Genomic DNA, 16561 nt, shown 5'->3' on the forward strand with positions numbered 1-16561 from the left:
TTTTCTTGCAGATCGGACAATGTTGGCCTTTAGCCACCAGGGGGCGCTGAAAGTTGAATATTTTCATATAAATGTCTTCAGGCCTGGCCTGTTATCACTCACAGCAAGTTTGATTCAGATCGGACCTTTCGTTGTAAAGTTATAAGAGTTTCGTTCTTCACTCACTTTAGCGCCCCCTATCTCGTGCGCCATACGATATTTAAAAAATCCTTCCAATTGTTTCTGTTCCTCAACTGGTCCACAGTGACCTCCCCAAGTTTGAAGGTGATCGCTCAAAAACTGTAGGAGGAGATAGATTTTGTAGCGCTGGTGTAATTTTCGTATGTTTTCTGCCACCACCAGGAGGCGCTCTTTTCAAAATTGACCATTTCTTCATAGTCTTCTTCAGAAACCACCCATCATCACTCACAACAAGTTTGGTTCCGATCGGACCTTTCGTTGTAAAGTTATAAGAGTTTCGTTCTTCACTCACTTTAGCGCCCCCTATCTCGTACGCCATGCGATATTTAAAAAATCCTTCCAATTGTTTCTGTTCCTCAACTGGTCCACAATGACCTCCCCAAGTTTGAAGGTGATCGCTCAAAAACTGTAGGAGGAGATAGATTTTGTAGCGCTGGTGTAATTTTCGTATGTTTTCTGCCACCACCAGGAGGCGCTCTTTTCAAAATTGACCATTTCTTCATAGTCTTATTCAGAATCCACCCATCATCACTCACAGCAAGTTTGGTTCCGATCGGACCTTTCGTTGTAAAGTTATAAGAGTTTCGTTCTCTGCGGCGAAAAACCTGAATTTTCGCCAACTTTAGCGCCCCCTATCTCGTGCGCCATACGATATTTAAAAAATCCTTCCAATTGTTTCTGTTCCTCAACTTGTCCACAGTGACCTCCCCAAGTTTGAAGGTGATCGCTCAAAAACTGTAGGAGGAGATAGATTTTGTAGCGATGGTGTAAATTCGCCAAAAACGCCGCCGTTTTCGCCTTCAATCCAAGATGGCGGCCTTCCCGTAGGATTCCCAGGACGCTTGTCATCGACTTTTATTTAAAGCTCAACCTAATGAACATGTGTACCGAGTTTCGTTCATTTTCGTTAAACCCGACAGGAGATGACCTACTAGCACTTTTTTGCGTCACTCTTTAGCCCCTCCCACTTCCAATTTTCCACGCTTTTTCCCCGAACCTTTGAAATACGTAAATTTTCACCAGGCCTGACGTGGTCGCAAAAATCTGTGAGTTTTTGGGCATGGGAAAGGCCTCAAAAAGGCGATTCATTTGCCGGAATAATAATAATAAAAATAACTAGCCCCGCGAGCGGATCTGAACGGGTTCGAGCCGATGCGCGCTCGTCGGCGTGTGCCACGCCTCCTCGCTCGCCTCGCCCACGAACCCGTTCATTCACCGCTCGCGGGGCTAGTTATTTTCAGCGGCGTCCCCACGCATGTCGGTCTGAGGAGCCATCGCGACGTGTGCATGTAATACTATCTGCTGCCACCAGGGGGTGCTGAAAGTTGAATATTTTTATATAGACATGTTCAGGACAGGTCCCTGGTCTCACATATTAAGTTCTGTGCTTATCGGTAAATGTACAGCAAAGTTAGAGGGCACTTCCTGTTTAAAATGGCCGACTTCCTGTGGGTGAAAGTCGTGTCCGTAAAAGTGTTCAGGGAAGTTCACTTGCCTCACATTTCAATTTTCTTGCAGATCGGACAATGTTGGCCTTTAGCCACCAGGGGGCGCTGAAAGTTGAATATTTTCATATAAATGTCTTCAGGCCTGACCTGTTTGTAATCTGAGCAAGTTTGGTTCCGATCGGACCTTTCGTTGTAAAGTTATAAGAGTTTCGTTCTTCACTCACTTTAGCGCCCCCTATCTCGTGCGCCATACGATATTTAAAAAATCCTTCCAATTGTTTCTGTTTTTCAACTGGTCCACAGTGACCTCCCCAAGTTTGAAGGTGATCGCTCAAAAACTGTAGGAGGAGATAGATTTTGTAGCGCTGGTGTAATTTTCGTATGTTTTCTGCCACCACCAGGAGGCGCTGTTTTCAAAATGGACCATTTCTTCATAGTCTTCTTCAGACACCACCCATCATCACTCACATCAAGTTTGGTTCCGATCGGACCTTTCGTTGTAAAGTTATAAGAGTTTCGTTCTTCACTCACTTTAGCGCCCCCTATCTCGTGCGCCATACGATATTTAAAAAATCCTTCCAATTGTTTCTGTTCCTCAACTGGTCCACAGTGACCTCCCCAAGTTTGAAGGTGATAGCTCAAAAACTGTAGGAGGAGATAGATTTTGTAGCGCTGGTGTAATTTTCGTATGTTTTCTGCCACCACCAGGAGGCGCTGTTTTCAAAATGGACCATTTCTTCATAGTCTTCTTCAGACACCACCCATCATCACTCACATCAAGTTTGGTTCCGATCGGACCTTTCGTTGTAAAGTTATAAGAGTTTCGTTCTTCACTCACTTTAGCGCCCCCTATCTCATGCGCCATGCGATATTTAAAAAATCCTTCCAATTGTTTCTGTTCCTCAACTGGTCCACAGTGACCTCCCCAAGTTTGAAGGTGATCGCTCAAAAACTGTAGGAGGAGATAGATTTTGTAGCGCTGGTGTAAATTCGCCAAAAACGCTGCCGTTTTCGCGGTCAATCCAAAATGGCCACCACCAGGAGGCGCTGTTTTCAAAATGGACCATTTCTTAATAGTCTTCTTCAGAAACCACCGATCATCACTCACAGCAAGTGTGGTTCCGATCGGACCTTTCGTTGTAAAGTTATAAGAGTTTCGTTCTCTGCGGCGAAACACCTGAATTTTCGCCAACTTTAGCGCCCCCTATCTCGTGCGCCATACGATATTTAAAAAATCCTTCCAATTGTTTCTGTTCCTCAACTGGTCGACAGTGACCTCCCCAAGTTTGAAGGTGATCGCTCAAAAACTGTAGGAGGAGATAGATTTTGTAGCGATGGTGTAAATTCGCCAAAAACGCCGCCGTTTTCGCCTTCAATCCAAGATGGCGGCCTTCCCGTAGGATTCCCAGGACGCTTGTCATCGACTTTTATTTAAAGCTCAACCTAATGAACATGTGTACCGAGTTTCGTTCATTTACGTTAAACCCGACAGGAGATGACCTACTAGCACTTTTTTGCGTCACACTGAAGCCCCTCCCACTTCCAATTTTCCACGCTTTTTCACCGAACCTTTGAAATACGTAAATTTTCACCAGGCCTGACGTGGTCGCAAAAATCTGTGAGTTTTTGAGCATGGGAAAGGCCTCAAAAAGGCGATTCATTTGGCGGAAGAATAATAATAATAACTCTTACAGTTTCAATAGGGTTCTTGCACAGTCGTGCTCGAACCCTAACTAGCCCCGCGAGCGGATCTGAACGGGTTCGAGCCGATGCGCGCTCGTCGGCGTGTGCCACGCCTCCTCGCTCGCCTCGCCCACGAACCCGTTCATTCACCGCTCGCGGGGCTAGTTATTTTCAGCGGCGTCCCCACGCATGTCGGTCTGAGGAGCCATCGCGACGTGTGCAACGAACGCATCAGAGCAGGTTCCTAGTTTTGAGGTGATATTGCGACGTACGGCAAAGTTAGAGGGCACTTCCTGTTTAAAATGGCCGACTTCCTGTGGGTGAAAGTCGTGTCCGTAAAAGTGTTCAGGGAAGTTCACTTGCCTCACATTTCAATTTTCTTGCCGATCGGACAATGTTGGCCTTTAGCCACCAGGGGGCGCTGAAAGTTGAATATTTTCATATAAATGTCTTCAGGCCTGGCCTGTTATCACTCACAGCAAGTTTGATTCAGATCGGACCTTTCGTTGTAAAGTTATAAGAGTTTCGTTCTTCACTCACTTTAGCGCCCCCTATCTCGTGCGCCATACGATATTTAAAAAATCCTTCCAATTGTTTCTGTTCCTCAACTGGTCCACAGTGACCTCCCCAAGTTTGAAGGTGATCGCTCAAAAACTGTAGGAGGAGATAGATTTTGTAGCGCTGGTGTAATTTTCGTATGTTTTCTGCCACCACCAGGAGGCGCTGTTTTCAAAATGGACCATTTCTTCATAGTCTTCTTCAGACACCACCCATCATCACTCACATCAAGTTTGGTTCCGATCGGACCTTTTGTTGTAAAGTTATAAGAGTTTCGTTCTTCACTCACTTTAGCGCCCCCTATCTCGTGCGCCATACGATATTTAAAAAATCCTTCCAATTGTTTCTGTTCCTCAACTGGTCCACAGTGACCTCCCCAAGTTTGAAGGTGATCGCTCAAAAACTGTAGGAGGAGATAGATTTTGTAGCGCTGGTGTAATTTTCGTATGTTTTCTGCCACCACCAGGAGGCGCTGTTTTCAAAATGGACCATTTCTTCATAGTCTTCTTCAGACACCACCCATCATCACTCACATCAAGTTTGGTTCCGATCGGACCTTTCGTTGTAAAGTTATAAGAGTTTCGTTCTCTGCGGCGAAAAACCTGAATTTTCGCCAACTTTAGCGCCCCCTATCTCGTGCGCCATACGATATTTAAAAAATCCTTCCAATTGTTTCTGTTCCTCAACTTGTCCACAGTGATCTCCCCAAGTTTGAAGGTGATCGCTCAAAAACTGTAGGAGGAGATAGATTTTGTAGCGATGGTGTATATTCGCCAAAAACGCCGCCGTTTTCGCCTTCAATCCAAGATGGCGGCCTTCCCGTAGGATTCCCAGGACGCTTGTCATCGACTTTTATTTAAAGCTCAACCTAATGAACATGTGTACCGAGTTTCGTTCATTTTCGTTAAACCCGACAGGAGATGACCTACTAGCACTTTTTTGCGTCACTTTTAAGCCCCTCCCACTTCCAATTTTCCACGCTTTTTCACCGAACCTTTGAAATACGTAAATTTTCACCAGGCCTGACGTGGTCGCAAAAATCTGTGAGTTTTTGAGCATGGGAAAGGCCTCAAAAAGGCGATTCATTTGCCGGAATAATAATAATAATAACTCTTACAGTTTCAATAGGTTTCTTGCACAGTCGTGCTCGAACCCTAATAACTCTTACAGTTTCAATAGGTTTCTTGCACAGTCGTGCTCGAACCCTAATAATAATAATAACTCTTACAGTTTCAATAGGGTTCTTGCACAGTCGTGCTCGAACCCTAATAATAATAACTCCTTCAATTACAATAGGGTTCTTGCACAGTCGTGCTCGAACCCTAACTAGCCCCGCGAGCGGATCTGAACGGGTTCGAGCCGATGCGCGCTCGTCGGCGTGTGCCACGCCTCCTCGCTCGCCTCGCCCACGAACCCGTTCATTCACCGCTCGCGGGGCTAGTTATTTTCAGCGGCGTCCCCACGCATGTCGGTCTGAGGAGCCATCGCGACGTGTGCAACGAACGCATCAGAGCAGGTTCCTAGTTTTGAGGTGATATTGCGACGTACGGCAAAGTTAGAGGGCACTTCCTGTTTAAAATGGCCGACTTCCTGTGGGTGAAAGTCGTGTCCGTAAACGTGTTCAGGGAAGTTCACTTGCCTCGCATTTCAATTTTCTTGCAGATCGGACAATGTTGGCCTTTAGCCAACAGGGGGCGCTGAAAGTTGAATATTTTCATATAAATGTCTTCAGGCCTGGCCTGTTATCACTCACAGCAAGTTTGGTTCCGATCGGACCTTTCGTTGTAAAGTTATAAGAGTTTCGTTCTTCACTCACTTTAGCGCCCCCTATCTCGTGCGCCATACGATATTTAAAAAATCCTTCCAATTGTTTCTGTTCCTCAACTGGTCCACAGTGACCTCCCCAAGTTTGAAGGTGATCGCTCAAAAACTGTAGGAGGAGATAGATTTTGTAGCGCTGTTGTAATTTCCGTATGTTTTCTGCCACCACCAGGAGGCGCTGTTTTCAAAATTGACCGTTTCTTCATAGTCTTCTTCAGAAACCACCCATCATCACTCATCACAAGTTTGGTTTGGATCGGACCTTTCGTTGTAAAGTTATAAGAGTTTCGTTCTTCACTCACTTTAGCGCCCCCTATCTCGTGCGCCATACGATATTTAAAAAATCCTTCCAATTGTTTCTGTTCCTCAACTGGTCCACAGTGACCTCCCCAAGTTTGAAGGTGATCGCTCAAAAACTGTAGGAGGAGATAGATTTTGTAGCGCTGTTGTAATTTTCGTATGTTTTCTGCCACCACCAGGAGGCGCTGTTTTCAAAATGGACCATTTTTTCATAGTCTTCTTCAGACACCACCCATCATCACTCACATCAAGTTTGGTTCCGATCGGACCTTTCGTTGTAAAGTTATAAGAGTTTCGTTCTTCACTCACTTTAGCGCCCCCTATCTCGTGCGCCATACGATATTTAAAAAATCCTTCCAATTGTTTCTGTTCCTCAACTGGTCCACAATGACCTCCCCAAGTTTGAAGGTGATCGCTCAAAAACTGTAGGAGGAGATAGATTTTGTAGCGCTGGTGTAAATTCGCCAAAAACGCCGCCGTTTTCGCGTTCAATCCAAAATGGCCACCACCAGGAGGCGCTGTTTTCAAAATGGACCATTTCTTCATAGTCCTCTTCAGAAACCACCCATCATCACTCACAGCAAGTTTGGTTCCGATCGGACCTTTCGTTGTAAAGTTATAAGAGTTTCGTTCTCTGCGGCGAAACACCTGAATTTTCGCCAACTTTAGCGCCCCCTATCTCGTGCGCCATACGATATTTAAAAAATCCTTCCAATTGTTTCTGTTCCTCAACTTGTCCACAGTGATCTCCCCAAGTTTGAAGGTGATCGCTCAAAAACTGTAGGAGGAGATAGATTTTGTAGCGATGGTGTAAATTCGCCAAAATCGCCAAATAGTGAACGTTCAATCCAAGATGGCGGCTTCCCTGTTCGTTTTAGAGCATAGGTGTTCGATAGATTTTTTGACCGTCCTGACCTAAGGAACGTGTGTACCAAGTTTCGTGCATGTACGTTAAAGCTGATGTTCTGGACAAACGCTTTTGGGGGGGCGGAGCAGTTATTTGCCCCTCCCACTTCCAATTTTCCACGCTTTTTCACCGAACCTTTGAAATACGTAAATTTTCACCAGGCCTGACGTGGTCGCAAAAATCTGTGAGTTTTTGAGCATGGGAAAGGCCTCAAAAAGGCGATTCATTTGGCGGAAGAATAATAATAACTCTTACAGTTTCAATAGGGTTCTTGCACAGTCGTGCTCGAACCCTAACTAGCCCCGCGAGCGGATCTGAACGGGTTCGAGCCGATGCGCGCTCGTCGGCGTGTGCCACGCCTCCTCGCTCGCCTCGCCCACGAACCCGTTCATTCACCGCTCGCGGGGCTAGTTATTTTCAGCGGCGTCCCCACGCATGTCGGTCTGAGGAGCCATCGCGACGTGTGCATGTAATACTATCTGCTGCCACAAGGGGGTGCTGAAAGTTGAATATTTTTATATAGACGTGTTCAGGACAGGTTTATAGTCTTATATACTAAGTTTCAGGTCGATACAGCAATCCCTGTTAGAGCAGCATTAAAAACTGTAAATGTAATACTATCTGCTGCCACCAGGGGGTGCTGAAAGTTGAATATTTTTATATAGACATGTTCAGGACAGGTCCCTGGTCTCACATATTAAGTTCTGTGCTTATCGGTAAATGTACAGCAAAGTTAGAGGGCACTTCCTGTTTAAAATGGCCGACTTCCTGTGGGTGAAAGTCGTGTCCGTAAACGTGTTCAGGGAAGTAAACTTGCCTCACATTTCAATTTTCTTGCAGATCGGACAATGTTGGCCTTTAGCCACCAGGGGGCGCTGAAAGTTGAATATTTTCATATAAATGTCTTCAGGCCTGGCCTGTTATCACTCACAGCAAGTTTGATTCAGATCGGACCTTTCGTTGTAAAGTTATAAGAGTTTCGTTCTTCACTCACTTTAGCGCCCCCTATCTCGTGCGCCATACGATATTTAAAAAATCCTTCCAATTGTTTCTGTTCCTCAACTGGTCCACAGTAACCTCCCCAAGTTTGAAGGTGATCGCTCAAAAACTGTAGGAGGAGATAGATTTTGTAGCGCTGGTGTAATTTTCGTATGTTCTCTGCCACCACCAGGAGGCGCTCTTTTCAAAATTGACCATTTCTTCATAGTCTTCTTCAGACACCACCCATCATCACTCACAGCAAGTTTGGTTCCGATCGGTCCTTTCGTTGTAAAGTTATAAGAGTTTCGTTCTCTGCGGCGAAAAACCTGAATTTTCGCCAACTTTAGCGCCCCCTATCTCGTGCGCCATACGATATTTAAAAATTCCTTCCAATTGTTTCTGTTCCTCAACTTGTCCACAGTGATCTCCCCAAGTTTGAAGGTGATCGCTCAAAAACTGTAGGAGGAGATAGATTTTGTAGCGATGGTGTAAATTCGCCAAAAACGCCGCCGTTTTCGCGTTCAATCCAAGATGGCGGCCTTCCCGTAGGATTCCCAGGACGCTTGTCATCGACTTTTATTTAAAGCTCAACCTAATGAACATGTGTACCGAGTTTCGTTCATTTTCGTTAAACCCGACAGGAGATGACCTACTAGCACTTTTTTGCGTCACTCTGAAGCCCCTCCCACTTCCAATTTTCCACGCTTTTTCACCGAACCTTTGAAATACGTAAATTTTCACCAGGCCTGACGTGGTCGCAAAAATCTGTGAGTTTTTGAGCATGGGAAAGGCCTCAAAAAGGCGATTCATTTGGCGGAAGAATAATAATAATAATAATAATAATAACTCTTTCAGTTTCAATAGGGTTCTTGCACAGTCGTGCTCGAACCCTAATAATAACTCTTTCAGTTTCAATAGGTTTCTTGCACAGTCGTGCTCGAACCCTAATAATAATAATAATAACTCTTACAGTTTCAATAGGGTTCTTGCACAGTCGTGCTCGAACCCTAATAATAACTCTTTCAGTTTCAATAGGGTTCTTGCACAGTCGTGCTCGAACCCTAATTATGGTCATTGAGGAAACACAGTTTTAGCACCGAGGATCGCCAGTTCACACCCCGATCTGGGCCTTTCTGTGTGGGGTTTTCAGGTACTCAGGTTTTCCTCCCACAGTCCAAAAAGCATGCAGATGTTAATGGAGACTCTAAATTGACCGTAAGTGTGAATTGGCTCCAGCGGGCCGCTGCGACCCTCATGTGGAGCATAAACCGTCAATGAATGAATGAAGTTGAGAATTAATGGAGAACAGATGTTAGTCTTGCTGGTGCACAAACAAATAAGACATCATTAAGGAGGTGTCGCCATTGCAGGCCAACGCTTACTTGTTTTTTTTCACCATTAAGTTTGCGTTCACAAACTGAAATGCTTTCACTCCTGATAAGATGTGCCAGGATTAGACAGATTGTTAATGTTCCCAACAAATATGATTCAGTAGGTTAGTACACCATCTGTTCAATCTGAGTAACTATCATTTTCCATGACATCTGAAGTTGTGTTAATTAATTCTTTACTTTCGGTAAGAAAACTTCAGAAAACTTTATTGTAATGAGAATAAGGGAGGGACGTCTGTTTTGCGTGCCGCCTCTCCTGAGAGTTTTCCATGCACTGCGCTGACACTTGCAAACAGCCTTGTTTGTAATGCTAACTACTGGCATCACTGTGTATACCTGTGTGTATTTGTTTGTAGGTGTGTGTGTGTGGTAGGGTCCCTTCATTGTGTTCCTGGCCCCAGTAAGAGCTGTGCTCAGAGTAGAAAGCCAATGTTTACTATGACATTTCAGCAGTTAATTGAGATGAGAACCTGATTAAATCAAATCTACTGTGCATTTCACATGTTAATTATAAGATTAGGTTTCTACAAGAATATTTGAAAGAGAACACGTATCTCAAATGTTACATTTACATTTTAAATGTTCATTAAGTCATTTGGCAGATGCTTTTGTCCAAAGCAACTATCAGGTGGTCAACATAAGGCTACAGTTTCCTATTATGCAATCAATGATATTCATTAGAGTTACAATGCAATGAGATACCATCAGGAGGAAAGTGCATGAGTAAAGAGAGAGAGCTCGAGACCAGTTTGGGTCAATGTGTGGTGTTGAGAAATGTTCTCCAGTATTGCACAAGGAATTAAGATATTTATAATCACAAAGATACTTCATCAAAGGACATTGATCTATATATATGGGGATGTTAGGGACACCTCAGTGTCATGTTGATCCACCTGACAGGAACTCATTTCCACCTGATGCAGCAGGTTCTTAAACTGCCCTCAGAGTTCATGTCATGTCAAAGTTGAGAACTGCCGCTGTGAAGGAGAGGGGCGCGGGGGCCGGTTGTGTTGGGTTAGCACTACAGCAGTATCACTGTCATAAGTGATTTACTAAACCCCTCCAAAGTCATTTCCTCACTCTATGAAGCAGACCAGTCCAGGACTGGACAACCACTACTCCATCAAACCTCAATGTTAGATCACACACTGCTGAAATGTTAACACACCCACTGAGTGTGAAACATTTTATTAGAATGACATGTGTGCCAAAGGTAAAGGTTCAACGTGTGCCTCTAGCTGGTACTGGGGGCTGCAGCCTTGGCAGCTATGTCCTGTGTCCACTGGCCAAGCTGGGGACACATTGTTTGCACACCACAGCTATTGTTGCCCATTCAGCTGAGCACTCAAAAGTATTATTCCCCCAACTGTGGACCTGACAGTGCCGTCCGTGTAGATAAAAATCTGCCCACTTGGTACAAATGGTAATCATTTAAAATGCTGTGCTTTCAGTTTCCTCCCCTTCCCCACTTTCCTGACACATGTGACAGGTCTGAGAGCCCACTGTGGGTGAAATAACCTAAAGAGAGAGCAAAGTCCATGACAGTCTTCACTGTGTAACAAATCACACAGGTCTCCAGAGAGTGAAATTTAGGTTCAAGTTGACCTGTCCCGACTACACTGGAGCTCATGTTCCCTCATGACCCCTAAACAAGACATAAGAGCACATTAATGATCACATGAAGTCTGCCAGGTTCTTCTCGATAAAGGTATAGGATCTGTGTGAATGATGACAGTTTTATGACATTCATTTAAATCTGTGTATTGCCAAAGAGACACAGAAGAGATTAAACTGCCCTGACAAACAAGGCAATTTTGGGTGGAAAATAAAGCCAAAGCTACACGCAAAACAAGCTAAACCACAAAAACCTTCAGATGCAAATCACACCGGTTACACCCTCAAACCTGTTGAAACTCCTGCCGTTTTTTTGCATTTCCATCAGACACCATTTGACTAGGGCTTAACCCATCAGTCTGCCCACTAACGTCTCTACTTTGTGATCTGATACACGCCTGTATCGCGCCTGACCTTTTTAGGACCATAGGAATATTTGCCACTAACATCATTTCAAATCAGGGAACCTCCTGAGGAGCTCATGTGACTTTGTTTCTTCAGCCTCACACTGACATGTTACGTTGCATTCCACACATTCCTTGACCTTTAAGCGGCAGCCAGCAGCAGGCGAGTATCAGCACATATTCGAGCACACGGGACTCAATTTTTTTTTTTTTTTACCCTGTGTTTCCGCTGAAAGCTGAGGGAGAACTGCACAATGACAACACCTGTCACTGGCTGTCACGTGACCCTGCTGGGCCACACTGTCTGTGTGTGTTTACCATGCCTGCAGGTCAGATCGGCAACTTCAATTTTCACTTGAGTAAACAGGCCTCTTGACATTTGTCACCATGACCTTGCATCCTGGTGACAACCCTTCACCAATTATGAGTGTACTGTTCAGCAGTTAAGTGTCAACTAGTCATTACTGCGTCAAGGGCAACTTTGAGTCCATAAAAAGACCTTGTTCCTTACTTGAAAATGCTAATAGACAGAAAGCGGTATTACATGTATTAATACATGTATTTGTATGGCTTATATGGCTGATCTTACAGGAGCATTTGAATTGACATAAAGGTCAGGTGACTCAGCCTGGGAGCGTCAGAAAGGAAGCCTCCTCAAAGTTAAGAAAACAAACCCTGATCATTAGATTAGAGAGGTTAATGGGGTTAAGTAAAAATCGGCGACAGACTCTAAAACTTTGCCTTGAGGTGAAACAAATGATTTGGTGCCTTCGTCATGTTTAAACTAAACTAAATGAACAATATTCTGGATTGTTTGTCAAACTTTTTTTTTTTTTTTAAATGTCAAGCCACTGATTGTGTCAGTGGTTATTCAAAAATTTAATAAACGGATTAATTCAGCTGTGAAAATATTCATTAGTGGCAGCCCTAATTCTACATCCAGTTGTCCTTGTGCATCACGAAACCTGCTGTTTTCCAGAGTTTCATGTCAGTAAACAGACCACAGCGTGACTTGTGGCCCCTTGACCTTGATAGCTCAAGCTGTAAGCTGGCCATGTCAAGAAAACACAGATTGCAGAAAGGGGAAGTGGGGTTCTAAAGTAAGTGGGGAGGCCTGACTAACACACACACACACACAAAAGGCCATATATGTCTTCGGCTGGTTGGAATTTCACCCTGTGCCAGGCCGTGCTTCGTCTGCACATGCAGTCCTCTCTGTAACACCAGGTTCACATTTTGGCTTGCGCTCCCTTCTCAAGTCCCTGCCTTGATCGGGGGGAACAAGTGCTCCTTTTTAAAGTGAGCCAGCAACTTATAGGGGGGGGTGAAGTCAGCTGGCTTTTTTAATGTTGGCTTGTTTGTCAGTCAGTGCAGCTTAACATAGGGTGAAAGGAAGCCATACAGTATCATGACTGTTCATGTTAGTGTGGAGTGCCTGCTGAAACACATTTATGTGAGACAGTTTGTCCACTATCGTCTGCTGACAGCTTAGTGTGGACTCATGTTATGTTTTGTATTTGTTTGTCATGTTACACCTATAGACATAAATATACATAACCGTACAGCTAAGTGCAAAAGTGCTAACAAACATGTGTGTTTTTCCTCTCTAATGTGAAAATAAGTCATTGTGACACTAAATGAATGTGAGACAACAAAAACACAGGTATGTCAGCACTTGAATTATGTTTTTTTGTTTGTTGAAAGTCATAATAAAGGCTTCATTTTAACTTATTTTTTTTAATTTAATAAGTAAAGAAGTCTGCCTTCACTTACACTGCTGGACTTCGCTATCCGGGTTAAAACCCCGCCCATTACCGGCGATAAGCCAATCAAATGAGAAAGCAGATGTCGGCTTCAAAGTCCGTCGGAAATCTACTGAGCTAAAAAGCAATGATGAAAATATTGCCAGAAAATGAGCGAAATTTCTACATAAGAGCGCAGAGTCCTCGTCAACATGCGAGTTCACAACATGTAATCACCTTTCTTTACCACTATTTATATTACTATTGTCGATTATATGCCTGAGCATCGTCAGGTCTTCGTGGTTTAAATATTACGAGGAGCACATGAACGCACCACAAGCCCTTTAAATCGCACAGAGAGTAAACTGGTGGAAGAAGTTTAACTATTTGCAACAAACCGTGCACAGACAGCAACTCTTTCCAGGATTTTTTCTTTGAATGTGTAAAAATAACCGTCTTTGATGGTAAAGTACTGCAAGGGCCCACAACTGAGTCATTCCATGCAGGACAATTTGACCTCCACAACATCATCTGACAGACTGAATGCCATTATAATGTTGACAGTTGCCTGCAAAAACTCGGTAACAGTCACCTATGAGCTTTTTAAGGCAGACAAGTCACACCTTATATAGACTACATCACTTAAATACATATAATCCTGTCTAATGATGCGGCTACGAGACAAAAAAAAGGCAGCAATTGTGTATAATTTGAGACATAGACTGATTAAATATTAATATAGACTAAATATTTATATATATGAAAGTGGCTCTATATGAGGTAGTTGCTCATAAGTGCTCAGCAAATACAACTATACTGGGATAACTAAGTGTATTTACCTGGAAAGGCAGTATGTTGTTGCTGTTGTCAGTCCTGAAGCCGCTGTCCTCCATCCACGGTTTGGGGGTGAGGGGACCAGGTCTTGGGAATTTAGGGGGAGCTATAACATTGCTGCTGTAGGGCTTTTTCATAGGGGAGATGGGATTTAGAGGTGACGGTACCCCGACACCCACACCGACCCCGACCCCTACACCGACGCCAACCGCCCTGCGCGGGTCCCTGCCCGCCTGCATACCGCTCCATGGGTTGGAGGCTGTGCTCCAGGCGGCGTTTTGGTGATTATTCCAGGCGGACGATGAGGCAGAAGAAGAAGAAGAGCCTTTGCTGTTATTCATGATGGTTTGATAAGCGTTTCTCTGAGGGAAGGGGCCTTGGTTGGGGCTGACAGGAGATCTCCTGTGCTGCTGCTGCTGCTGTTGCTGCGGTTGCTGCTGCTGCTGCTGCTGCTGCTGCGGAGTTACCGGCTGTTGATGCTGCTGAGACTGGGGAGCCTGCAGGCCGATCTGCGGGGAGAAATTACCCCCGAAGACTGGGTTGACATGGTGCGGGAAGTTCTGGAAAAGCATCGTTCCGTTCACGGAGGGGATTCCTTGGAAAAAGCTATCATCCACGCCGGCGTTTGTGGTTCCCGTGGACCAAGTGCTTCCAAACGAGGAGGACGGGGAGGAGAGGGGCCCGCCGGTCTCCTGCGGCTGCGGCTGCTGCTGCTGCTGCTGCTGGTGGAAGCCCAGTCCGGGTAGGATCGGCGACTCCATGGGCACCTTGTCCTTACCGCTGACGCTCAGCACGGAAGCCGCTTGCTTGCTGCCGGTGGACGGGCTCTCAGAGTCCGATGAGGGAGAGGTGGTCTCCGGTGTCGGGGTCGGGGTGGAGGGAGAAGGGTCTGCTTGCGTCGGATCTTGCTGATGATGAGGCTGGGCTTTGTTTTTGTCCATCAGTAAATCATCCTGCATGGTTTGCTGAGCTGAAACGAGCGGAAACAGAGACGATGAGCTGTTATTGTGACAATAATGATTATTGTTGTTGTCATCATACAGCGGACTCGACGGGCTGCTGCTGCTGTAGTATCTGATGAATTGGGACAAGTCCGGCAGCAGAGAGGGAGCAGGCGGCTGCAGGGCGAATGCGTGATCACCCATTTAGCCGACAAGAAGAGGAGAATGACACACACACACACACTTCACTCGCTTCCCGAGACTAGTTACACCAGGACGATTCACAAAGCCCACAAATTACATTCACGGAGCATTCACAGCTGCGAGATATTCACCAGATTTCGCCACGTCTCGTTTTTTCCCTTCCACGCAGGAACTCCGGCGTTGCAATGTGAAACTGATTGTGTTTTTTGCCCAAGGACCTCCCCTGCTATATTCATTTACATACGTCAGTAAATACAGCTGTCCTTCAACAAGGTTAAAAAACACTTCCAGCTTTACACTGACTCGTCGACGCTCACGACGCTAAAATGATTCCCCCCCCCCCCAAAAAAAGAATCCACTTCACCGGTTTTTTTTTTTTTTTATGAGTGACGCACCTGAGCCGCTTTATTATACCGCAAAAGATCTCTCGTTTCCCTTCAAATAAAAGTGTCCTATTACATTCGACCACAGTGACAACAGGGTGTTTTAAAGAACACAAAGAGGACAAACGAGTATCCTAACATGAATTATAGTCAGGGATTTTATTATAGCGCAAAGAGGGATCCGCATTGACACAGCCGCAGGTTGGCATTCACACTACACAAGACGCAACTTGCATTTTTCTCTCCGGGCAATCACACAGCAGTAATAAAGCCGAATGTGGAACATCACTCAAACACGATGTCCTCGATTCGAACAATACCGATCATAATGAACCTCCCACACAATATTATCATTTACTTTGCAAGCCACAGACAGCAGCGTCATGCAAAAGCTGAATTGAACACGCATACTCAAATGTTACCAAGGCTATACGTCATTCTTTGCGATTGGAAAGCCACAAAGTTACCAGATCATTGACATGACATGGCATCGAGCAGAGCCATATACTATATACACACACATCTGACACACTGACAGAACAGCCAAGGTTAAAATTGAATTTAAGGGAAAACCTGTGAAAACACTGGTGCCTCCTTTGCACTGCTTGGCTGCAGGAGAGCTAACACAGAGGCCTTTCCAATATGCAATAGTAAAGTCTTTGAGAATAACACTGTCAGATGAGGAACTTTACATCTGCATAATGACAGTGGTACAAGTTGGACTTTAAATGCAATCGCAATAGCCTGCACTGTACACACCCAACCGGTTAATCCGTGCTTTCTTGTCCCAGAGCTGCGCTTCCAAGGTCATCAAAGCAGCACAATCAGCAGGCAGCAGTGTCTCACCTCAGCGGACGCTTCACCACTGACACTGACACAATTTGAACCTTCAAACGTCTATTTTTCACGCCGATCGAGGCATTCGAGTCACTCCACCGAGCTGTCTTTGCCTCGAAGTCCCCCCTCTAATCCATATGTGTCCCCCACCACAACCACTGTCACCACCACATACAAGATACACAGCACACAAACACACACTCACACTTGTGCCTGACGTGAAGTTTGAATTACCTTTATCGTTCACCCTTTTCAGACTCTGTAAATAAAGTTATTTCTGTTTGCCTCGCCTGGGTTTTAGATATGACAGACGAGCTTCGCTTGTGCCGAGGT

At 45.0% G+C, this 16561-nt stretch overlaps 1 protein-coding gene across 4 annotated transcripts in view; it reads right to left on the reverse strand.

Moving 5' to 3' along the window:
* The window catches only part of cpeb3 (cytoplasmic polyadenylation element binding protein 3), a gene marked incomplete at its 5' end in the record, with an annotated part of 63140 nt that extends 46589 nt beyond the window's left edge, over positions 1-16551 (reverse strand). For 2 of the 4 annotated variants that reach the window (XM_083897769.1, XM_083897768.1), the window contains one exon: positions 13869-15008. In XM_083897769.1, coding sequence (XP_083753895.1) covers positions 13869-15008 — 1140 coding nt within the window. Of the gene's footprint in view, positions 1-13868; positions 15009-15139; positions 15146-16462 lie in introns of those variants that run through there. The other 2 variants (XM_083897770.1, XM_083897771.1) reach the window with 2 other exon arrangements.
* Between the last annotated feature and the right edge of the window lie 10 nt (positions 16552-16561).

This window comes from Microchirus variegatus (genome assembly GCF_963457635.1).
Source record: "Microchirus variegatus genome assembly, chromosome: 11".
In the NCBI taxonomy this organism is placed as follows: Eukaryota; Metazoa; Chordata; class Actinopteri; order Pleuronectiformes; family Soleidae; genus Microchirus; species Microchirus variegatus.